The 26,083-nt window shown below is 38.6% G+C and overlaps 1 protein-coding gene and 1 long non-coding RNA gene across 2 annotated transcripts in view; one reads left to right on the top strand and one right to left on the bottom strand.

The window, feature by feature from the left end:
• tgfbr1b (transforming growth factor, beta receptor 1 b) overlaps nucleotides 1-18,733 on the bottom strand; it is a 78,771-nt gene extending 60,038 nt beyond the window's left edge. The window contains exon 1 of the mRNA XM_017436915.3: nucleotides 18,628-18,733. Coding sequence (XP_017292404.1) covers nucleotides 18,628-18,691 — 64 coding nt within the window. The 5' untranslated portion in view covers nucleotides 18,692-18,733. The remainder of the gene's footprint in view (nucleotides 1-18,627) is intronic.
• Nucleotides 18,734-23,708: 4,975 nt separating this feature from the next.
• Nucleotides 23,709-24,334, top strand: LOC112451441. The gene is made up of 3 exons (XR_003040265.2): nucleotides 23,709-23,887; nucleotides 23,971-24,153; nucleotides 24,232-24,334. It is a non-coding gene; the product is annotated as an uncharacterized LOC112451441 (long non-coding RNA).
• Nucleotides 24,335-26,083: the final 1,749 nt, after the last annotated feature.

Below are 26,083 nucleotides of genomic sequence, written 5' to 3' on the forward strand. Positions count from 1 at the left end.
TTATTGTTGTGTTCTTTCATTACTTTAACTTTTGTGTGGGTATTGTTATTAGGTTCACAAAAGCTTAAGATGCATATTTGCCATCCAATAAGACAAATATTTTGTTGATTGTTCAATCTTGGATGAAGAATATCTTCATTTTCTTTCTTATTATTTGTTATTACTTTATGTTTCCACACTGAAGGATTGCCACCTTATTGTGGTCAGGGGGTTTGCGTGCCTCAGCGACCTTAAGAACTATACCAGCAAAAGCTTTGCTTCAGGTGGGACATCCAAACTGGGCAGATGTTAGGGTAGAGGCCTGACAAAGTGCAATCCATTTTTGTGGAGTTGGACAGAGTTTAATTTGTCATTTTTTTTATTTTTAATTTTATTCACTCAAAGAAATATAAATAGTTAATATAACAACTAAAAGAAAACATTGAAAAGGAGCACAAAGATGTAGAAACCTATATCTGCACCCCCAGTCACATAAAAGGAAAATTAGCTATTCAGCTCAGAAGACTATTAAAGACATAATTTCAATACACAAAAATATACAACAGAACATCAGCTTATTCAACACCATCTTGCTTCATCCAGGGAGGCTTTCAAAATAAAACATTTCTAAGACATTTTACATTTTCATTACTCCGATACCATGAAAAAAACATAAATAAACAATTAAAATGAAAATGTTAGGTGCTATAGATATAAATATTAAAAATAAATTGTACTCTTAATAAAAGAACAACAATAAACTGGTGTACTCTACTCAAATGGACCATGTTTTTTCTAATTTGTATACTGCTTCTTTCTGTGGTCAACACTAGACCTTTTTTCAATCACAGACCAGTTTCAGACCAGTTTTATCACTGGTAGTGGAGAATTTCAAAACCATTTAAATAGTTCTTATTGTGCAACACTAAGCACACACCACACAAAGTGGTAAAAGAAAAGGAAATAATCCTAAACTGCAATCAAAAAAGCTGAAATCCCTAATTAATTTGGCTTTTTGTAACTTGGCGGACTGCACGCTCTGCGTTCCGTTCAAAATGGACGATTTTGCTGCTCTAGAGGAGCTGGTTCGCCTCTATCAGCATTTATTTGATCCCTCTGTGAGAGATCACAAAGATAATCAAACAGTTCAAAACTCATGGAAGGAGATTACTTCTGCAGCCGATAAAAAGGAGTGTTTATAGAAATATTACTCCTATGATGGGCGAATCACAACTAAAACAAATAAAATAAAATAAAAATAAAAAAAATAAAAGTCAAACTGAATGCTCTAACTTTAAACATCCTCTCTGTATCACAGCCAGAAACAACAGCTCTTCCTCCTGAATACATGCAGCCATATTTGATGTGACAACCATCTGCTCTCTCTTTTTTTACTGTATTTCCACTGGTTATATAGCGTACTGCCCCCTGTCTTTTTGGAGAATACTGCTCCGACGTAAGCGCCAAGTATAAACGCCTCCACTGCGCACTGTTCGTGGAGCCCCGCGTGACGCTAATGAGCCCTGAGGCCGAGCCTCCTTCAACTACTTGGAGTTAGCATGTTGTAGGAGCCACAGCAATAAACACGGAACGAGCGGGTTTGACCAACAATGGTTAGTAGAGCTGAAATTCAGAGGGTGGCTTTACAAGACCGAATAGGGTAAGCATGTTTTGTACTTAGTGAAAATATTATCCTTGTTTAACAGTAAAATTAAATTCAGCATAATATATGTACAGTAGAGTACAGAATCTCTCTATTTTTCAGAGTTCTCTGTTGTTATTTATTGGCCTTGACGTGAGACGTGTTTGTGCCTTGTTTGCACTTTTTCATTTATGTTAATTTAATTTATTTGTAAATGTGCCTTAAATTAGGATTCAAATTAGGTGCAAACAATTAGTATTTATTTTAATTGTATTTTTGTTTAAAAAGTATTTCAAAAGTTCCTTTTTGTAAAACTGTAGTTGTGTAAATATTTGGCACAAGTATCTTACAATTTCACATAATAAATAGCCATATTTTCAACTTTCCTGTCAACTTTAATCATTTTTTTTACTAAATTACGGTTGGCTGGCAGTCGGCCGGCGATCGGCTGGCTAACGGTCAGCGAATGGCCACCTACCACCGGGCTTAGCCTCTTTTCTGGGGGAAACCCTGTCTTTGCTCATAAATTTACCATTAAGTGTCAGAGTCGACCTTGTTTGTCTCTGTTAGTCAAATATCTCATGAACTACGAGATGGATTTTAAGGAAACTCAGAAAGTAACAACTGATTACCCTTTAGAGTCAACCCAATTCGAGATGGTGTCACAGCAAAAGAATTTAATCAAACAAAAAAATGTCTGACATTCAGTCAGTTTTACAGCTATTGAGCTAACTTTGATGTGGTAGTAGCTGAGAGTCATGCACAAAATATACCCTTAGCGTGACATCTTGCAACATCACATGGTGTTGAAAAGAAAAATATTTTTAGGGTTTGACCAAAACAGGTATAAGTCATTTTTTAATCATAAGATGACCTTTGTCTAAGACTTTAACATGAAAGGCAATGGGGGATATGCATTCCTTCAAGGAGTGCTAAGATTTTCATGTTTCAGACATTTATTTTTGGGACAAACAGCTGCATGCAAATATGTCTTTCTTTCATCTCGCTGTTGTTCAACTAAAGCAAATCTGATTTAAACTTTCGAAAAGCCACAAAAAAAAGTACTGAGGAAAATCAGACATTTTTCCAATAACCGTTGTGTTTTTAATAAAGCAGCCACAGACTGGAACAGATTGTTCCTCACGGCTATAATTCAGCGACACAAGTAGTTCTCCTAACTATAATGAAACTGCACCGACAGCAGCGGAAATTCACAAGAAAATAACAGAGGGCTCTTCCTCAGAAATTTCTTTTATGTCTGGGAACATCTGGATTCCTGTGCCATGTGTGGAAAAATGCTGTGAATTGACTGTAATCTGGAACAGGAAATAGCTGCGGGGTCACGTCATGTCAGCCAGTTTAGATATGTTGTTCCCGTCTCCTCTGATGAGTCCTAAGAGTTTCAAAAACATGGCAACTGGACTTTGTGCTGGAGACGTTTTTGATTCTTATCTGAGGAGATTTCCAAATCAAAAGAAAAGTGTTCCACACTCTTAAAATGCAGTGAGCTCCATTATTGGGAGCTGAAATCACATGTAAATTACTCCCCCTCCATTCCTCCCTTCCTTCCCCGTCTGGTTCACAAGAGAGATGTTTTGAACACATGCATGAAGGTGTGGATTAGAGTGGAAATAACTAGGTACCGTATTTTCCGGTCTATAAGGCGCCCCTAAAAGCCTTAAATTTTCTCAACAAATTTTGTCAACAGAGGGATATACGGTAATGTGTACAGTACCGGTACGTACGCTCATGATAACAACTAACTCTGCAAAGATTGGCATTCCTGCACTGGTTTTATAACGCCCAGGACTATTTAAAAAGTATGACATCAAAATGTTTCTTTATAAAAACAGAAGACGTAATGTGAGAACAACCCACATGTTCAGCTCTGATTACTGTTTGTGTTGTTGGTGAAGGGGGCAGCTGTGATTATCCAGTAGTTCCCAATGAAGACTGGACCACAGGCAAACAGAACTTCATGGACCACTGGACATACTTTAATGAAACTTTTAGAAAGTAATCACTGGATGTACAAATACAATAGGGTGGCTAGTTATGAAAAACAAAATAAACACAAATATTCTGGTCAATTTCATCATCAGGATTACTGATCACAATTATTCATTGGGTTCTAAAATGAGAAATTTGAATAAAAAATTTTCCTTGATACCTTTCTGTTGAATTTTCCCTTAAAATAACTAAGAAAATGTTTATTCAAATGAGGCTACTGTAAACTTTGTACCAAAGATCAAGCCAACACAACAACTCTTGTTTTAGTTATACAATGACTGGATAGCCCTTTTGCAGCACCCCTCACAGAGTGCCTTTGGGAACACGGTTGTAGCTTTCTCCAGAGCCATAAAACACAGACCAGAAAGTACAACTTCTATGATCCCCTTAGCAATTCCACAAGTGTGAAGACCTGGTCCACTGTTGGAAAACCAGGACAAAAGCCACATAGCTACTACTGAATTGGAGGTTTGACAAACAGTCGGAGCCTCCTTTCCACTTTCCTGGGGAGGCTGAGAAAGTGTATTGAAACACACTCCCCAATCCCACTTCTTAAAAAAAAGGCAACCACCACCCAGGTCTGCCAGTTTGCAGCTGTTCTCCCGGTCCTCCGTGCGACTGAAGAGACATGTCAATCATGACAGCCCCACAATGTCCAGAGCCTTCAGCTGGTCATGATGAGGTATTGATCATGACTAAAAAGAACAAGATCCCAGATTCCAGAGGCTAAAATTAGCTTAGCCTTAGAGCTATGGTAAGGAGCCATCACATCTAATCAACATTAGCCAACAAAAAATGTCTAACTCAGTCAGTTTTGGAGAAACTAAGATAATATTTGATGTGTTAGTAGCTAAAAGTAATCTGCAACACATATTCTGAGTGTAAGATCTTGCAATATCACACAAGACACATATTGTTAACATATTGTCATTTTCAAGGTTTGACCAAAACGGTTCTGAAAATGGCATGAAAGGTGACAGCTGCTATGCATTCCTTCAAAAAATGCTAAGCCTTTAATTCAAATAGCTTGTGTTTGATAACACTGAGGACCAGACAACAATAATCTCTGGACCATTCCTGGGCCTCGAGCCATATTTTGGTCTTGTGTGGTCTACACAGCTTTATGTTGCCCTTCCCCCTAACCCTCTCAGATAGTGTATGTGTAAGACTCACTTCATTTCAGAGGTTCCTTTAATATCCCAAAAATATTTCCATAGGTCACAACCCCACCCGCCCCATTCACCCCACCTTCACCCACCCCCTCACATTCATTATGGCTAGCCCTTTGTTTGGAATAGATGTGACCTGTTTGTGTTGGGAAAGGGGGCCCACCAGACCCACAGACCCCAGGGAAAATAGTTTACTGATGACTGAGTGGAGAAATAGTTCATATTTGGTGAACAATTTAACAACATAAATCCAGGTAACGAGACACTACAGCAGGGGCAACAAACAGAAGGTATGGATGGTCCAACAGATTGAGAATGGGAGGAGGAGAGGCAGTGCATTGTCTGCTCTTATAAATATGTAAAAGTCTAATCTAAAGAACAAACAGCATCCTGGCAGCTGCTCCATCTCCTCACCCCCCTCTCTCACACACACATACTTTATTTAGACACAATTCAAGGAGGAGAACCCAGTTAAATAATCCCATCATCAAATTTTCCAACAAGCTCCACTTCCAGCTTGACTTTAAACAATAATCTTGTTCTTCATATGGACTAAGAAATCAAGCATGAAAAATGCAATTAAAGGGCTCCTCAAAGCTGAATTTTGGATACAGAAACTTTAATAAAACTCACCAACTCTGACTTAAAAACCCAACATGATGGCCTAAGAAATCAAAGTTATGACAGCTGCAGTAATAAAGTGTTTATTAGACTGAAGAATATAATATTAGCAGGTTGTTGCTTTATCTGAAACAGTGGAGAAGAGCCTCTTTATGCCCTACTCCTCAAAGTGGGGGATACCACCAAAGTACAGGGACACACACATATATACACACATTATATATATATATATATATATATATATATAAAGCCTGTAAATAACTGTTATAAACAATAATGTAATTTCTAGAATGGTTCAATTTAAGGATTTTAAGTAGAACTGCACCACAGAATTGGTTTGAAGTCAGCATCAGTCTGATCTCATCAAGGCGAGTGGGTTTACTCTGGTTTCCTCTCACAGACCAATAACATGATAGCATGTTAGGTTTAATGGCAACTCTAAATTGTCCCTAGGTTTGAGTCAGAGTATGAATGGTTGACTAATTTGTCTCTATGTGTCCCTGTGATGGACTTGTCACCTGTCCAGGGTGTACCTCTCCTCTCTCACAGTGACTGCTGGAGATAAGCAACAGATGACCTTGCACAGGAAAGTGGATAAACATATGGATGGAAAGAAACTGGTCAAAGCTGTACTTAAATCTGAAATTGGTATCAGTCCACAAACCACAATCAGTGCACCTCTAATTTTAAGCAAAAACAGTCTTCTAATTTCTCAGTAATTATTACCCCAATCCAACCACCAGCGACCACTCCAAACAGAAGATAAACTTGGAGCAATTCATGTTCCTCACATCATGTGCTTATTTCACGGACAAGTGTCAGCACATCAACACTGTTTAAAAGTGGAAAAAGCATCTTAACGAGCGCTAATCTCAGCTGCTGTTATGGTTTGGGACCATTACCTCTTTCATGTTTTTGCTTGTTTTCGTATTGCCGCCCCCTCATGCTGGCCTACGGGGGGCTGGTGGAGAGCATCCTCACCACTGGCATTTCAGTGTGGTACGGTAGGGAGGAAAGCTCCCCAGAAAGATGTCAAAAGAGCAGAAAAAAAGTAATAGGACTAATCTTCCAACCATGGACTCCATCTACAAACCAAATTGTAAAAAGCAAGCCATCTCTATAATTAAATATAGACTTCACCCTGCCCACTTTCTCCTTAAGCACAGTAACAGTCCATACAACCCAAGGAAGAGTAAAGCAGACAGCTTGGTACCAGACAAAAGCAGGTATCATAAAAGCTCCTTTCTTATGGTCAGACTGATGGCAAACCAGTAATCATGCTGGATGACAATACATTCAGTGTGCAATAATTACCCTTTTGCTACTGTATTCGTAGTTATTATGCTATTATGTCTAACTTGAAAATTGCATAAAAAATCCTATGTGACTAAATCCTGTGTGTAAGTACAAATGGAAATAAATACACTTTGCCTCTTTATCTTAAAAAAAAATACCACATCCATACGGTTTGGGCTTCCAGTCAATTCAAGTTTCCTCTCTCAAAGTCCTTGAGTTGAAACCCCCTTTAATGTAACAGAGGCTTTGAGATGTGTGCAGCTGCTAATCCTGCTAGTCGGGGATCTTTATATTTTCATTACTCCAATGGATCAACATGGGCTGGATGGCACATAATCTGACAGTAAAGCTAAGCTCACCCACAACTACAGTTTTCACTTTCTACTTTTCTTTCAACAGAAAATATGGCAGAAAAAGATGATAGGGGTGCTTTGAGTTTCGTTTATTGTTTCTTTTTTTTTCTTTTGGTGGGAACTAGGTGTTGTGTCAAATACAAAAAGCAAATTCACTGGAAAAACACTTAAGAACCACCTTGGCATTCATTACCAGGTGCCAGTGAGGGGACAGCTGTGATATTTGCATGATTTCTTAGAATTTGACCATTTTGGCTAAAATTGGAAAATTTGAAAACCACTTTTCATCTCTATGAATTCTGACCAGTCTGGTCGTAAATTTCCTGTAGTTTAATCTGACATTTTAATGTTAACATGTAAATATCAACTCAAAATGATCCAAGTTGTGCCAATGTACTGTAGCGTAGAGCAGAAATTATTTAAGTACTTAACTCCATGACAGAAATTCAACAAATCATTGATTTAATGGTTTGTTTATTTTATGTGACTGCATACTGCTTAGTGACCATCGTGATTCACAGGAACCATTATTAGCTTTTAGAAATAAAGGTTATGAACAACTCATGTAGTGTATATCCACAATAATATTCATAACTAATTAATTATTTGATAAAGTGATCACCTATTGTAATATTTGTTAGTGACCTTACAGGTTGGCTCCGACGTAGTTCAGCATTCTGCCTGCACCTATACATGAACGGTAAAACAATAAGCATTTTGGGGCTTGTTGGTATGAACAGAGATCATTTATAAAATGGTGCTGAAGTGTCAGCCATATATTGATTTAATTTCTAAATGAAACCATAGCACAGAGCAGCCTGTGAAGTTCAGAGGGGATAAATGAAGAAGTGGGAGTGGGCAGATCTAAAGAAGGGATGTTGTTTAAGGCAGATGACTCAGTTCAGACTAAACCGGCTGGAATGGTCTAGTTGAGTGATCCACTGCACAACCTTTTTGTCCAACATCACCAAAACAGTTATTACAGGTTGCTCTGCCACACCGCCGTCACTCCTAAACTCAGAAACTCCTGAACTGGCAGCTTCATGAGTTTGTTTAGTTTTACTAAAAGCACCACTAGTGCTGGGGAACATGTTGGTTCATACTCTGCCCTCTGCATCAAAACAAACCCAGCCTGCCTTGGCTTTACTAATGTGACAAAACATCTGCTGTCATTTTCATCTGCACTGATCAGTGACTTCAACCTGAGAACAAACAGGAGTGAACAAGCTACAACCAACAGAGAAGAAACAGTAATACGAGCCGTCCTACACATCAAAATGACTAACTATAAAACCAATGTGTAATTCCATTTCAGGAAGTGGTGCTCCTACAACTAAAATAACTACACAGGTCAATGTTATGCACTCAGACATCTATACAAGAGAATACAGACAGTCTGACATGAAACAGAAAAGATTTTAATGTCTCCTCACGTGAACCTTTGTTTGTTCAGACATTTGTTTACATCCCTCTGCTATAAGGTTCATTCAGCAAATCACGTTACATTTGTTGACATGACACCAGCAAAATGAACCTTGTTGTTAGTTTCTCTCATTGAGTGGTTCCTGTAGAAAGCAAATAAATTCTCACTAAAATCAGCAAAAAAAAAGTTGTCTCATGCTCAACAATAGCCTGTATTTCTTAAAAACAATAGCTACTCATCCAGCTTGACCCACCAACATTCAATCATAAAAGCCAAAAGCACAGGTAATGAAGAAGCCCTTCAAAATAAAAGTTTTATTTGAAGGTGATGCAGCATTAAAAAGCTCATATTAGTTGGAGCTAGGTCTCTTACCAACAACAGTACCCAATTCTGCAGTTGTTAAGTTCAGGGAGCTTATTCCATCTCAGTGAAGATGAGGTGAAGGCTAGGTACCAGCCAGGTGTAGACAGAATCCAAAAACCACTGGCGAACAAAGCCACGTGTCTCTGACTGCCCTCATCCTAAAGAATGAGGTCCTGGTGTCCTGCTCCAAGGACTCGACAAGATTTGACAACGGACTAAGCTCGGAGGTTTGGTGTGAGGGACGGTGTGCTGGTGACTCACAGCCTGGACTCAGACGTCTGAACTGAAACTTGGTGCAATGGTCTTGCCAGAAGACCAATATGTTCCTTTGTCAACTCAGAGTTATTTTTTAGTATCTGTATATATTCACATTAATAAGGGCGTTTCACAAGTTAACTGATGCCTTTTCTGCTAAAATAAATAAATAAATAAATCAAACAGATAAAGTTGCAAAAAAGGACAACCTCACTTACCCTAAAACTTAATTTGTGAAGAAAGTGAAGAAAACAAAAAAACTACTGAAAAACATTGTTATCATAGTCAGACAGAAGAGTGTTGCAGAAAATCTATCAGAAAGTGAAAACCTGCTGCTGTTAGGTCGAGACAAAGAGATGTGAACCCTTTAACTTTATCTGGTTAATCTGTTTTTTACTCTGTCTCTGTCCCATAATGTTCCAGTCACCTCAATAATCCAATCAAATGAACGTTTTATTTAATATTATCTGATATACAAACTAATAAACCAAACACAATATAAACTGTTCAATGGGCTTCTCAGCAACATACAGTTAAAATCCAGTTTAATTGCTGGTGTGCATTTGAAATCCATTCTCAAATGGTCAAATTGGTAACAATATTAATAGATTAAATGTTCAATGGGTTAAATGATCTGCCTAAATAAAAGTATATGCCTTAATAAAACATTGTGGTTAAATTTCACAGTTAAAATCCCAACATTTGATCAACACTTGAATGTGGTGCACTGACAGTCTTCGTGTTACCATGGTGATCTAATATAAAAAAGAAAAAAATCTGAATTTGAAACTTTTTTGTATTACAACTCCCATCTGACAACCAATAACTATTGCCTCTTGAAGAGAAGGGTGGTGGTGTGTGTGTGTGTGTGTGTGTGTGTGTGTGTGTGTGTGTGTGTGTGTGTGTGTGTGAGGGGGGTGTCTTTATTGCATTTGAGCCTTTGAATCCAGTGACTAAAATCTCTCAAATTAGTTGTGGTTCCTTGCACCTGGACAACGGGTGTCCGGGGTCACCCGCATGCCTGGCATTCCTCCACTGAGAGGACAGACACACACACACACTTACACAACTACACAAACATTTGATAAAAAACACAAAATGCATGCAGAAACGGCCCCCGGCAAAAACAGAGGAGTAAAAGAAAACACAGCAGATAAAAGTCCAAGGAAGATATCAACTGAAGGCTTCATATGTGATTTTTTTACAGGATCAGAACAGAAAGCAGAACGTCCACTGAGGCCTTGATGAAAAACCCAGTGACCATGGCCTTTCTAAGACGTACTGCCTTCTGATTGTTGTTGGAGCAGAACTTGAGCAATAAACCATTTCTAATTGTGTGTGTGTGTCATCAACCGAACCATTTCCTCCTGAAAGAATGAAAACAGCTTATATCAGAGTCCCAAACACTGGAGCACATGAGGCCTGCGTTATTCTGGATCAGTATCTAACAGTGAAAATGAGGACAAACTGTTCGGTTTTGAACCTTATACACACTGAAATTCACCCATCAGCTGATAGAACGTGGTTTACTCGTAATGTTTTATCTATTTGCCCTTTTGAATAGTCCAAACTTATTTAAAAAAAGACAGCATGGCAGCAAACAGTATCTCAAAAGGTTTCAGGAGTTATTACCAGTAGGAGCCCTGGAGCAAGATAAGATAAGAAATCCTTCTAATGTGGTGTGGTATGCGACAACTTGTGCATGCGTTTTTGTGTTAATTTACGACAAGGAAAGAAGAATACGACAGAGGTTACATTAATCCAATATGTTATTGAAGAATCAGATTTGAAGAAGCGACTGTATGAGTCTGGGTGGTCTGTTAGGTCTGTATTGCCCCTTTCACACATACCCTAACGGTCCCGGCTCCACTCTACTCGGTTCGCTTTGCGAGCGTTTACATCTGCATTTTTTTGCACTCGGTCCCTGAATTTTCGGTACCTGCTTCAGAGTCGGGCCAGCCGGGCCAGCCCTGCTTCGTGGGCGGCGCAAGCTTAGCTCTTGTTCACTCATTGGTCGTGGGTGTGACCAGATGCAAGCATAAAGAGCGAAGGTAGGAATATAAACAACAGCGTTAGCTTACCCTGCAACGTTTATGCCGTCTGTCCCCCAGCTGAAGGCCTGTAAAGCCTGAAATCTCTGGCGAATAACAGCTGTCCTACTCCGCGCAACAATTGTGGCATCCAGAGCATTTCTTCCACTGCGCCTCTCTTCCTGAAGTCTCAGGAGAATCCCCATAAGTTTAAAAAACAGCAACAACACAGGGCCAACGTTGTCCATAGTGCTTTCGTTGTTTACACAACTTGCACTAAGTTTTGGTAGTGCACCCCCCACGCCGTGGCCCCGCCCCCTGCAACACGAGGAGGCGTTCCTCTGCTACCGACCAAGCTGGCCGGTGTGCACGCGATGCATTCTTTATAGAGCCGAGCCGAGTAGAGCGGAGTAGAGCCGGACTTCTGAATTAGGGGCCGTGTGAAAGAGGCATATGTACTTCAACTGGAGACATTTAGTGCTGAAAAAAATGGCTTGTTTGTCTGTGAACTTCTGTGGAGAGCAGTGGAGATGTCTGCTTCGCACTCTTCTGAACTTCTAAAGACAACAGGATAGCTAAAGACATCACAGAAAAGCTCCTCTATTTTAAACATAACTACAAGACACAATCTTTTAGTGAAAATGTCCAATTTTACAGATCTTTTAAGAAAACGTTGGCTATTAGGATGCCACCGGATCTTGGTGGTACAAGAGCCTAAGGTTAAAACGTCTTGCAAACCAACAGAAAGAATGATTTCATAATGTTGTCTGAGGGTCATTTCATGAAAGGGGGTCACCAATATATGACATGAGGGTGAATTTTTTAATTTCTTAGCACAGTGAATGACACTGTAAGATATGAATCTATGATCCATGGGGAATACATAAAATCAACTATGGAGTTAAGTTATGTTCCACAGGTTTTTTTGGATGGGCTTCTGAAGTTCTCTAGTTGGAAATGTAACAGGGACACTGAAAGTGTAATCAAGGTTTTTAACGCAACTTTTGTGCTAACTGGTTGAATTGGGATACGAAACTAACATGAAGGAAATAACTGATGTCTGTCATTTTATTGTTCAACTAAATTTGATCTCCCCGTGGATATAAAGTTCCCAAGAGTGGTGCTTTCAAGTGACACAACAAGAGTTTTATTTATCGAATAAATTAGCAGTTTAGGAACATGGGTTTTAAACGCAACCGACTGGTACACTACGGTGTTACATTTGACACCTCATTTTTGACATGCTCTCTGCTGCACCAAGTGATTAAGATTAAGGTCTACGGGGGAAATTAATTTTAATATGTGCCTATGAAATGTGAAGTAAATTCAGACTAATAAGTTGAAGTGATTTGTTTATTTATGTCAAAATAATGCTGTAGGTGTTGTGTGTCACAAATTTGATGGAGTTTGGTGCCCCCTTTTCAGAAAATAATCTCAAAAAAGTAAAAATCAAAGATAATTAAGCCATCCAGGTTTTATCAGTTATTCAATCAATGTTTATAGAGGCAATCATTTTGTTTTTTTCCCCATGTTCATAGGGATGGGATGTTTATACTGATCAATGATTTTGACTGTGTGTAATGGTGACCCCATTTCATGAAGTGACCCCTGATAAAATGATCACTGAAGATGTCCCAACCACTTGAAATCCTTTTGTGTGGCAGCAGGTTAAACAAACATGTCAGGCCCTAGGACCACACTGCCCCTCAAATCTTGTGGAGGAAGCTTCCCTCACTCTCCAGCAGCCTCTGCAGCTATGTGCTGAGAGGAAGAGTCTGTTGTGCATTCATTTAACATTTAACAGAACAAATATAATGACGACCACGCAGAGATTTGTCGGTTTTGAACCAGACAGAGGAAATGAGTCATTTGAGTTTGTGGTAGACCCCTTTTTTTTTTTATAAAAAATATTGCTAAAATCTCATTTGAACCCAGTATCTTATCTTGTCTCATGATAAGAGTGTCTCCATACACTCGAACTGGGTATACAAAAACCTTTTATACCTGAAGTGTACTGTCACAGGTAAAAATGTGAACAGTGTTAGGCTGTCAAATCTTTACTTTTTTTTTCAGTTTTATACCAAACAACAATGGTAAAAGTTACCTTCGGCTGCGGAGTGGTCACATGTGATTCTTATTAACAGCTCTGGGCTTTGTGTCAGAGCACAGTTGTTTTGGACTTGTTTTAATACATTATATTTGATCGATCAGACTGCAGAAGTCAGAATTTGTGAAGAAATGTTTAAAGATTTTTTTTTAAACACGAGTTTAGAAAGTCATGGGAGAGTTAAGCTAGCAGTTAATGAGAGAAGGCTTCATTAAAGAATAAATATCCAACTTAAATCTAAGCTTTCTCGATAGTTTGACCAATCACAAATTATTTCAAATCTCAGGTGTTTATTTTGTGACTATTTTCTCTGAAAAGGTCTGAATTGATTTTTCTATCCTCTAATGACCTTTCTCAGGTAACAAAATTTCACTTTTGTCTTGTTCCTGAGCTAAAACTATAACTTCACAGTTGTAGTTGTAACAAAACAAAATGTAAAAAACTATTGTGATACCATAATTTCACCTTTGTGAACAATGAGTTTACAAATTTGCCTTTTTTCAACATAACACCTCTTACTATTGAATTTTAAGTAAGTTAAGGAACTTTGCCAAAGTTGTAGTCTTAAAAATTTAGTTTTCAAAACATGGCAAATAGGCTTAAACAATACAAAAAAAAAGACCAAATCTTCAGACAAATTTTCCTTTAAGTCACAAAATGGACATTTAAAAGTAACAATGGGGCTTTTTATTGTTTTGCAATAAAAGGAGATGGGGAAATAACACTTGCCAGAACAAAAAAATCATGTTACACAGTATAAATTGCCTCATACAGATGTGCTTCATTTCCATATGAAATAAGAGGGAAGTCTCGTGACTATCACTTCTGTAATCACTCGTGTTCATCGTCTCGTAGCTGTTTCTCAATCAGTCTGACAGAAGTGTGAGTCACAGCTGATTAAAGGCAAGATATCTTGAGCAGCCACTGTGAACGCAATTTCACACAGCAAAAGTAAAGCTTAGTGAGCAGAAATAAATGCTGACCTGTCAGACCATCAGAAAAAAAAGCTTTATATTTACCAATAAGAAAGAGGAGGAGATGAACACTGGCTACATGGCTGAGGAATATTACATAGAGAGTTTTCGCTGAGTCATATATATATATACACACACACACACACCCATACATACACACATATAAACAATCAGAATTGAGTGAGACTGCAGTGAAAAATTTGTGTACTTTCAGTCAAGTTTGAGTCTGCAGCCCAGTGAGAGACTACCTTAACAGCTCTCTGAGGGTTAGAACACAAAGCTCCCCTACAGAGCAGCTATAAGAACCACATTTCTGTTTGTTTGCATTACACCACCATAGGAACACTGTGGTTATATAACAGCCAGCTGATGGTGAGAACAGCCACACCACTTACGACTGCAACTTTCATTTCAAATCTTTCACGAGCTGGTTTATTTTTCCCCAGAGAGAAACTTGAAAAATTCTTCATGTTTTGAGTAATGTAGATGTAATTAATGGCCTTTACCCCTCAAAGGAATACCTACTGCCTGCAGCCTCTCATGCCAGAGTTCTCATCTTATGTTGAACAATGATGGAGTTGTAGTAGTAGTAGTTTTGGTCAAACACTAAAAAAAAAAAACTTCATGCACAACTTTCATATCACACTCAGACTATGGGCTCTGAATGATTTAGTTAGTATGACATCAAAATGTATCTCAATATCTGTTAAACTGACTGAGTGACAGCCATTTTTTGTGTTAGATGATGTTAATTAACTGTGGCGACCTTCTTGAATGTTTTAAGCAAAACTATCTTGGATAATGTACAGGTCAGAGATAAGTTCACTTATCAGCCATCTTGAATGTGTCTGACTCCAAAAGTTAATCATTTGTAAACAGTGATGGCTGGTGGTGATATTGGGTGGGCTAACATGTATGTCCTATTGACTACAATTCAACAATATAAGTGTCTCATCTGAGATATAATAGGCAAGCTTTTAAACAACTTGTGTTAAACGTGTCAGCTGAAACTATTACAACTGGCTTGTGACACACTGCACCAAACTTCTTGACACAATCAAATCAAAACAGGTTCATAACTATTGTAATAAACAGACACTGAGAAGCTCAACAAAACACATGATTCATTTTGAGAAGTGCATAGCTGATTTAAACACACCAATGACTTTTCTGAGATCCTGTTTCTGAGAAGTCAGGTGATTTCTGGATGAAGTCCAGCTCAGTAAACATCTCAGCTAAACAAAAAACCCCAATAAGATTAAAAAAAATGGAAGCCCAATCTCAGTAAAAACCCTCTAAGGCACCATTGCAGACATTAAATCCACAAACTCCACCCTGCTGCTGTGCATCTCCATTAGTTCATCTTTCAGTTCTTCTCTACAGATCACTGGATTAAACCTAGTAAAACAAAAGCTACCCATGTCCGTTTGTCCGTTTGAAAATGATTTGCTGTGTCCTCAGCTTCTTCACTCAAAAAACACTGACAAAATACGGATGAGAAAGTAAAAAATCCACTGTGTTTATGTTAATGTTGCAATTGCTCCATCCACTGTCCACCCCATAGATTATGGTCTACAAACAAGTACAGAAGACAACATGTTTACAAAAGCCGTTTTTCAATTGTCAAGCGTAGCATGACCCACTTCGCACTAATTCAATTCTGCGCATTACCTGTTATTTTCCATACTACTGAATGCTGCCTCAATGTGGGTGGGCTGTTCGACTCTCCTATATAGTCATTTTTTGGAACACCGAGCATTAGTGTTACCAAAAAATGGCAATGGTATGCCCGGTGATCGGTCTATGGTTAGTCACACGTTAAAAGTGAGCCACAGAAGGTTACGAGGCTTACGTTACAAAAAAATGGACAAAAGCAAGTCAGTTTGGCTGTAGAAAATGTTGGTTCTAAAGCAGTCACTGCCATGACTCATCTAGCGACATGGCTCCCTCATCAATCAATGGCCTGCAGCCTGCTGACGTGAAATTATCGCTGCGGTTTGACCGCGTCGGTCCTAAGAACCAAGCTGCAAACAGGTAGGATCTCCCAATGTAAAGCCTCTGAACCAACACTGAGTTGACCTGAGTAGGGCTGGGTTGAGCCCATCAGGAAAGGCTCTCTATTCTCATTGGCTGAAGGTTTTGGTCTTTGGGCTGAACAGAATTAGTCCAAATGAGCAGCAGTTCAAGGAGGTCAACCCTCAACCCCATAAACATGAAGGAAATCTTATGCTATGTTTGGGCTGTAAAAAAATGAGCCCATTTGGGTTTTAGTAACAGTTTGATGCTGATGTTGTTCTAGCCTTCACCCAAATGTGAAGCAATTAGTTTATACTTTGTTTGACAGTGATTCTCTTATCTTTCAAATCTTTGTTGTAAAAGTTAAGGAGAGCTTAGCTATTTATACCAGGCTCATTTTAGATCTATATCCAATGATGATTTTCTGAATGGTTTGTTAAAATCAATCCAGTGGTTTGTGAGATATTTTGCTAACAGACAGACAGCGTTGACTCCAATAGTTAATGGCAAAGTTTCAAACAAGATATTGCGTGATCAGTTAGCTCTCAGAGCGTAGTGACGACTCTCAGCTACAACCATGTCAAAATTTAGCAAAATATCTGTAAACACTTTGTGTTTTCTAAGGTCAGCTGGCTGTGGCAGCCACCTTAAATTGGTTTGACACCAAAAGTTAATTAGTTGTAGTGATTACTTTCTGAAAGTTTCATTCAATCCTGTACAGCAGCCGTTCCATTGCGCCCCTATATAAAACATAAATTTTTTATCATCAATGAATTTGTAGTCGTTTTCTTTTTCAGTTGTCTAAATAGTGCAGTGCATAAAGCACAGGAAGCATCACTGATGCTGCTGAGGCGAGTGTGTGAGCTGCTGAGGCGAGTGTGTGAGCTGCTGAGGCGAGTGTGTGAGCTGCTGGGGGAGTGTGTGAGCTGCTGAGGCGAGTGTGTGAGCTGCTGAGGCGAGTGTGTGAGCTGCTGGGGGAGTGTGTGAGCTGCTGAGGCGAGTGTGTGAGCTGCTGAGGGAGTGTGTGAGCTGCTGAGGCGAGTGTGTGAGCTGCTGGGGGAGTGTGTGAGCTGCTGGGGGAGTGTGTGAGCTGCTGGGGCGTGGTGCTGAACACAAACGTGACATGTAGAGGTGTCAGCAGATCAAATCCTAACTGTGCTTTCATCATATATTACTGCAGTTGTGGGCTGTGAGTAAAACTATCTACGATAATGGATTCTTTTCAGATGGAAATGATTCAGCTGCGAGCACAGCTGAATCCCCCCCCACCACCATCACCATGACAATCCTGTTGCTGGACAAAGAAAGCGGAATTCCCACCCTTCTTCTGTGTCCCACAGCCAGCATATCAATATAAGGTCCAGGCTTCATCTGCAGCAGCTGATGAGGATGCTTTTATTTGGGATGAGGGGGATCCTAATGAGAATTTTATGCATGCTGTTTTTTAAAAAACCCTCTCCTTCACTCTTGAGGTTCCCCTCCCTTCTCCATCTACACACAAAGGAATGCCACACAAAGGAAGTCTGCTAATCGATACCACGAAAATAAAATAAAACTAATAAATCTGCTGTCTGGAAATGTGAGGATGCCGTTCGTCACGTGCACCGGGGCAGCATTGACGGAAAATGGAAATAAAATGTGCAGCTGCAGTTCTCCGCTTCATTTTATGCTGCTGTGTGGGAAATTATGTTAAAGCGTAAATACAGCTGATCCTGTGGACAGGACGGGACATTTAATCTTTAGGCTCCCTGACACCGAACAAGCCTCAGTCGTCTCCACATAAATGCAAAGCTCGGTCCTGAAACCTGCACTTTGAGTGAACTGAGTCATTAAAACCATCCGCGATGTGCGACGTTTCTGAACACAAATGCTGTCAAAGAGTTAGAGAGCTAAATCGAAAATAAAGCAGCCACAGCCAGCTGCACGAACGAGAAGTTTCGGATCGAAAGCTGGAATTTCATCGGGCACAAATCCTCACCGACAAAACTAAATTAACTCGTGTTTTAGAAGAAAGATGCGATCATTTAGCGGAGAAAAGCTGCCAACTTTGTGTTAGCAAAACTATCTTTGCTGCCTCGGAGACGAACCGAAGCCCAGCCTTACTTTTATCACCAAAATAAACACCAACCCGACCAAAACCGTCCTGAACTCACGTCCGGACTACAGCTTTTTAAAGCTCCGACTTGATTTCTGCTTTTTCTAAGCTAGACAACAATAAACATTCCTCAGACAGACGAGAGCTGACCGCAGACCCTGCGCCATCTTAGAAACACACACATTTGTTTCCTTTTTCTTCAACAAAAAGCCTTTCCAATAGACCCAAGAGTGGAAGCTCCGAGAAACACGCCTTAAAACAAAACTTCACGGTTTACAATGAAAGGACACTTACCTGCATTTTGCTGTATTCTTGTCCCGAAAAGGAGGACGATAAGAAGGCATGGTATTACACCCATCGTGGATACGGACCAGACTGGTACCCGACTGCTAACTTCTCCGAGAACAGAGAGTGAGAGCCCCGATTGGCTGACAGAAGCTAAAATCCCGCCTCTACAGCGCCTGTTCTCTCAAGGACACACGCTGATTGGCTGGTAGACATGTCATGTCCCGCCCCATTGAAAAATTACACCACCCCTGTAAACAAACGCTTTTCTTTCACTGTAACTGTAAATTATTGATCAGTCAAAATAAATAGGACCATTATTGTTTTACTCTTTTATTTTTTCGTATGTTTCTTTTAGTTGTCTAACTATTTCTGCAAAAAGTTTGCTATTTTAACCATTCATATATGAAACCATAAAGCTCTTTTAGGAGATGGGTGGCAAACCTTTTTTGATTTTTAGAACTTTTATACTTTTCAGAATATTTAACTTAATTTGCAAATGTTTTACAGACAAAAATACATTGAGAATTCTTCAGTTTCTTCATAAACATTGTTTTCTTTGTAATGTGTTTCAGTGTACTTGCTCTATTGTTGTCTTAACTTTGCTACTTTTAGCTTTTAATTAGACTGGTGTTATTTTTGGCTTTTAGCTACCATTCTGCTAGTTTTAGCTAGTCCTTTGCTTTTTTTAGATTTTAATTATCCTTTTGCTACTTTTAGTTTTTAGTAACTTTTCAGCTATTTTAGTCTACATTTTTGCCACTTTTAGCTATGTTTAACTTCTAGCTAGCTTTTTGCTTGTTTTAGTTACCTTTTGCTACATTTAGCTTTTAGCCAGTTTTTTGCCACTTTTAGATTTTAGCTAGTGTTTTACTACTTTAGTTAGCATTTTGCTACTTCTTGTCAGTATTTGGAGGTCTTGGGTTTGTTTTTGTATTGTGTGTATTGTTTTATGTTTCTTTTGTTTTGTGAGTTTAGTTTATTTCTCCAGTTTTTCATATGTTCTCTTTTATTGTTCTAAACCCTGTGATCCTTGTGCTATCTCTCACTCTCCCTCAGTAGTTCTGTCAGCCTGCCTCACCACCCACACCTGTCCTATGTTAGTAATCAGTCACCTGTTTCCACTTACTCGTTACCCTCAGTCTTTAAAACCTGGTCATTTTCCACACATACTGCCTGGTTCATTTTCACTCCTATGTGCTGTCTGGGTTACCTCGTGGCACACCTTTTGTATTTCCTGTAGTCTATTTCAAGTTTTTGTTATTTAGTTTTAGGTGCTGCCCCTGTCAGCCTGCCGTTAATTAATTAGTTTCTCTTCGAGTTCCTCTGTCTGCTTGCATTTGGGCTCGAACCAACCACTCCCCGTGACACTTCTGGCATTTAGCGAGAGTTCTGTTTATGTATACAACCCCTGGCAAAAATTATGGAATCACCAGTCTCTGAGGATGTTCCTTCAGTTGTTTATATTGGAGAAAAAAAGCTGATTACAGACATGACAAAAAACTAAAGGCATTTCAAATAGCGACTTTCTGGCTTTAAGAAACACTAAAAGAAATCAAGAAAAATAATTGTGGTAGCCAGTAACAGTTAGATTTTTAGAACAAACACAGGGAATAAATTATGGGATCACTTAACTCTAAGGAAAAAAATTATGGAATCCCCCTGCAAATTTTCATTACAAACACTAACACCTTCATCAGATTAATTCTGCTCGTTAGTATGCAGATAAAAAGGAGTGATCACACCTTGGAGAGCTGTTGCAACAAGTGGACTGACATGAATCATGGCTCAAACACCAAAGATGTCAATTGAAAAAAAGGAGAGGATTATCAAACTCCTTAAAGAGGGTAAATCATCACACAGTGTTGCACAAGATGTTGGTTGTTCACAGTCAGCTGTGTCTAAAATCTGGACCAAGTACAAACAACATGGGAAGGTGGGTAAAGGCAAGCATACTGTTAGACCAAGGAAGACATCAAAGCGTCTAGACAGAAAACTTAAAGCAATATGCCTTGAAAACAGAAAATGTACAACAAAACAAATGAGGAACAAATGGGAGGAAACTGGAGTCAACGTCTGTGACTGAACTGTAAGAAACTGCCTAAAGGAAATGGAATTTACATACAGAAAAGACAAAAGAAAGCCATCACTAACACCTAAACAGAAAAAAACAAGGTTACAATGGGCTAAGGAAAGGCAATTGAGGACTGTGGATGACTGGATGAAAGTCATATTCAGTTATGAATCTCAAATCTACATTGGGCAAGGTGATGATGCTGGAACTTTAGTTTGGTGCCGTTCCAATGAGATTTATGCAGATGACTGTCTGAAGACAACATGCAAATTTCCACAGTCATTGATGATATGGGGCTGCATGTCAGGTAAAGGCACTGGGGAGATGGCTGTCATTACATGTTTAATAAATGCACAAGTTTACATTGACATTTTGGACACTTTTCTTATCCCATCTATCGAAAGGATGTTTGGGGATGATGAAATCATTTTTCAAGATGATAGTGCATCTTGCCATAGAGCAAAAACTGTGAAAACATTCCTTGATGAAAGACACATAAGGTCAATGTCATGGCCTGCAAACAGTCCAGATCTTAATCCAATTGAAAATCTGTGGTGGAAGTAAAAAAAAAAAATTGTCCATGACAAGGCTGCAAAGCTGATCTGGCAACAGCAATCAGAGAAAGCTGGAGCCAGATTACTGTTTGTCACTCATTAAGTCAATGCCTCAGAGACTGCAAGCAGTTATAAAAGACAGAGGTGGTGCAACAAAGTACTAGTGATGTGTTGGAGTGTTATTTTGTTTGTTTGTTTTTCATGATTACATAATTTTTTCCTCAGAATTGAGTGATTCCATAATTTATTCCCTGTGTTTGTTCTAAAAATCTTACTGTTATTGGCTACCACAACTATTTTTCTTGATTTCTTATAGTGTTTCTTAAAGCCAGAAAGTTGCCATTTGAAATGCCTTTAGTTTTTTGTCATGTCTGCGATGTGCTTTTTTTCTACAAAATTAAACAACTGAAGGAATATCCTCAGAGACTGGTGATTCCATAATTTTTGGCAGGGGTTGTATCTTTTAAGTCGAGATCTGCATAGTTTTGATTTGATAACTCAATTTAAGCTTCAGAAAATTTTAGCAGTCATGCAGCACATACTGCATTTTCGCAAAAAATGCAATTTCTCAAGTTTCATATTACTTAACTAAAATACATAACTATGCTCCACAGTTAAAAACCAGCATTATAGTTAAAATTGATGAAACCTGATTCAAGATGGCGACAGATAATTAATCTCATCAAACACATCAGTTTTACAGACACTGAGTTAAAGTTTGGTGTGGTAGTAGCTAAGAGTCATCTTCAACTCATACTCTGAGTGTTAACTGATTGAGGACGAAATGAGTTTTAAACTTTGTCAATAACTATTGGAGTTAATCCTGTCTGTATATTAGCAAAATATTTCATGATGCACTGGATGTACGTCTACAGTTTCTACTTTTGGACTCACCCTAATTCAAGGTTGTTGCCATAGATAATCAACTTTAGCCAACACAAAAAATGCTGCAATATGGTCAATTTTACAGATAATGAACTAAAATTTGATGTATTAGTAGCTGAGAGTCATTCACAACACATACTCTGGGGGCTGATAAATCATGTGATATTGCAGATAACATTATTTTTTAAGGTTTGACTAAAACGGCTATAACACCGTCATTTCTCAAGATGAGAAGATCCTAGCTTAAAATTCTGGCATAGAAGGTGGCAGGTAATGCACATTTTTTTCAAGGAATGCTAGGCTTTTAATTATAATTGATGTTTTGATCAACATCTACCTGTAAGAGTATACTAAAATGAAAAAAAAAAGACAATCCATTTGGGTGAAACTTACTGCAGTAAATGCTGACATAATGAAAGGATAAACAAATGAGTTGTTGTGCATGTTTTACATGGCCAAGGGTAAAACTGAAACCTCCAGAAAGCCTTTAGAGACAGAGGATGATGATGTTTTTATTAGATAGAAAGAACATGTCACAGTGCTTCTAACAAAGGCAATCATTATAATAACAACAGCTAACACTCTCACTGCCGCCACTCTTCACTGATAAGATACATTCAGTGACATGCTGTGGCTAACCCTGTGTGCCTCGTGCTCCTCACTTTCTACCTTGACAACAGCTTACACACTCATACACACATCAGCTGACTACATTGTATTATGAAAAAAGCCGTTAGGCTCATCGGCACTCTCTTCACTCCTGGAGGAGACAAAGAAACACATGTAGTTGGTCTAGTTCCAATTCTTTTCCTTCCAGTCTTCTTTCTATCCTATTTAGGACATTTCTGTAGCCAAACCCTGACTATGACCTCAAGTTTCATCCTGATTTCAAGTTGATCATGCCGTCCATTGATCTTCATACTACACCAAAACAGCTATCATTCGTCAAGGGGAGATAATGAGTATAATAGGGCTTTATTTGAACATATTTTCAAAGTTTGACCAAAACGGCTCCATCATTTCTCAAGATGAAAAGATCTTAGCTTTAAATTCAGGACACATAGCAAATGGTATGTGTCAAATTGGTAGTCTGAACACAATCTGTCCTGAGCCAAGTTGTAGGATCTCCTCAAACATCACAACAAAACATATGGGGAAATAATAAAAAGAACAGTTAAGACTAAACATGTTCAGAAAGGAGTAGGAAGAAGTAAGCTTGTTTGATCCCACCTTTTTTTACCATTTAAAAACTAATAATTGTCATTACTTCACAATAAACATCATTTACCAATGTAGTCCATAATTACCTTAAATTTTTAAAGCTTTTTAAAAGGCCAAATACTGATTTATTAGTTCTCAACTCAACACTAAGTCCATTCTATAGTTTAGCTCCCAGATCTGAGATACATCTATATTTAACATGAGCTCTGATTAGACAACTTTTAAAACATAAATAACCCTCTTAAATGATAGTGTTCTCGTCTTAATTAAAAAAAGATTCAACAGGACCAGGAAGGCCATTGTTTGCAACAAGATGAACAAACTCTGTTGTCTTTAAAAACACAATTGTTGGGATCTGGAGCTGGGCTGGTTTTTTGGGGTTTTTCCACCAGAGGGAGGGCAGAGGCTGAGTCTTCCTGGGGGCGTGACCAAGGTACTGGGACTCAGCACACCTGTGGCTCATCCCATCAGCTGTGGAGGAGTATATGAGTGGAGAGCTGCCGACACTTCAGCGCCAGAGCGTTAGCCAGTAATGGTATTTCAGGCCTAAGCTAGATTTCCTTGTGCTTTCTCTGTTGTGACAAACCCAGTGATTCTTTGTGTGTGACTCCTCCCCAGCTACCCTTCTTCCTCGGATCTCCTGGTCGGCAGTCGTCCCCACACGCCTCCTCCACGGGGTCCGGAACCTACCTGTCCGCCCTCCACAGCAGCCTCTCCACTCGCTCCATCTCCCCACCCGGCAAGAACCAGACTCCGGTGATCCAGAACCTTCCTTCCTTTGCTCAGAACACTACCCCTCAAGTAAGAACGGACTATTCAGCCGCAGCTGACATTACCGCCATAACCAGAACTCAACTAACCAGTCTTCCTGTGCTGCAGAAATCCAGACGCGCCAGCCACTTTCACCTTGGACCTGTCAAAGTGAAAACCCGTACCTACGCAATAAACTCTCTAAACTTTTTCCCAGTTGTCTGTTTGACTCTGCATGTGGGTTCAAAAATTAGGAAACATTATGACAACAATATCTGTGAAATGATTACTTTTATGTTTTTGCAAAACTTGTTGATAGTAATCTTTTATCTGCAATCTTGTAATTGCTGTTAGATGTTTTTTTTTATTTTTTTCATACTTTTCTTCTTTTTACTTTGATTGTGTATAAATTCCTTATAAAATGTATTTATTTTTATTACACGCTTTTTCAAAACCTTTTGTTATCCAAAGTTTTCTTATGTTTTTAACTTTTTGTCTAAGTTCAATAGAAGGATAATATTATTATACAACAACAAAATCGGATCTGAAAATGCATACTTTGAATCATTAACATCATCAACATAAACTTCTTGCCAATCATTATTTTCTAATTCCAGTTCTCTTTACAAGCCAGGATTTCTTCTTACCAGCTTTCAAACATGCCTATTTGTTCTTAATGATAATTTGTTTTTCTAATCTAAAATTGAAAAACCAGGCAAATTTTTCATATACCTCAGAAATGTTTCTATTAAACTAAATAATACAAGAATCTGGTGTTCTATAAACACAACTATTTAACAAATTTTAGATTTTACCACAAAAAGTTTAATAGGTGCAAATTCCATTAAATCACTCCCAGGCACCATTTTACCAACTTCACATTCAGACCTGACTTCACAAAGAGGCCAGCCCTCTCCTCTCTTGTTGTTTCTACATTTCATAGCCCTCAGATCCATGCTGGAGGGGTTTATCATCACTCAGACATGTCCCTGAGCGCAATCACAGTAAGCTGTTTTTGAAACTGTTGAAGACACTTTTTAAAGTTGATAAGGATTCCTGCTATTAAAGCTGATCACAGAAAGATTTCAGTTTAACATGAGGTTTTTTGAATATAATATATATATATATAGTATTCACAAGCTATGTTATCATTCCAGTAAAAGTGGGTGTCTGGATCAATATAATTTTTTATTCATAAAGTTTATGTTCTTGAAAATAAAAAGCCATTCTATTGACACAAGTTTATCTTCTATCTCACCTTAAAAAAACAACATAAAAGAAAACACCTCCACTCCACAAGATCCGCACTGACTTTGATAACAACAACTTTACCTTATTTAGTTAAAGCATTAGCTGTCATGACTGGAGTTTTTTGAGTTTTTTTCTGTATTTGATTTTATGTTGTTTCTCTTGTGTTTTGTGTTCTTAACGTCTTTGTGATTCTGTTTTGTTGCTGTGTGATTAGTTTTTCTAATGTGTTTTGTTACATGGTCACATTTTTCTTTTGCTTCCGTTTTTTGTTTGTTTGTTTGCTGTTTTTATTTTGGCACCTTTGACGGTTCACTGGGGGGGCACAGCCAGTCTAAGTGCTGGTAGCGGCGCACCTGAGGTTGTTGAGTGAGGTCGCGTGTTTGAAGCTGTGGTAGCAGCGGAGGCTCGTGGAAAAAGAGAAAAGAATTCAAAGTACGGTGCGGGAAGGCTCTGGATGGAAAAAAAAAGAGTACCTTCACCCAGTGGTGGAATGTAACGAAGTACAAAGTACTTGTACTTCGTTACATTCGTACAAGTACTTCGTTACTGTACTTAAGTACGTTTTTCATGTATCTGTACTTAAGTATTTTTAAACGTGGGTACTTTCGACTTTTACTTCGCTACATTTTACAGTAAGTATCTGTACTTTCTACTACACTACATTTTTATAATGTGTTGAAGTAAAAAGTAAATTCACGTCACGTTGCGGGTTTTTTATTTGTTCGATAGT

This window comes from Kryptolebias marmoratus, linkage group LG21 (genome assembly GCF_001649575.2).
Source record: "Kryptolebias marmoratus isolate JLee-2015 linkage group LG21, ASM164957v2, whole genome shotgun sequence".
NCBI lineage: Eukaryota > Metazoa > Chordata > Actinopteri > Cyprinodontiformes > Rivulidae > Kryptolebias > Kryptolebias marmoratus.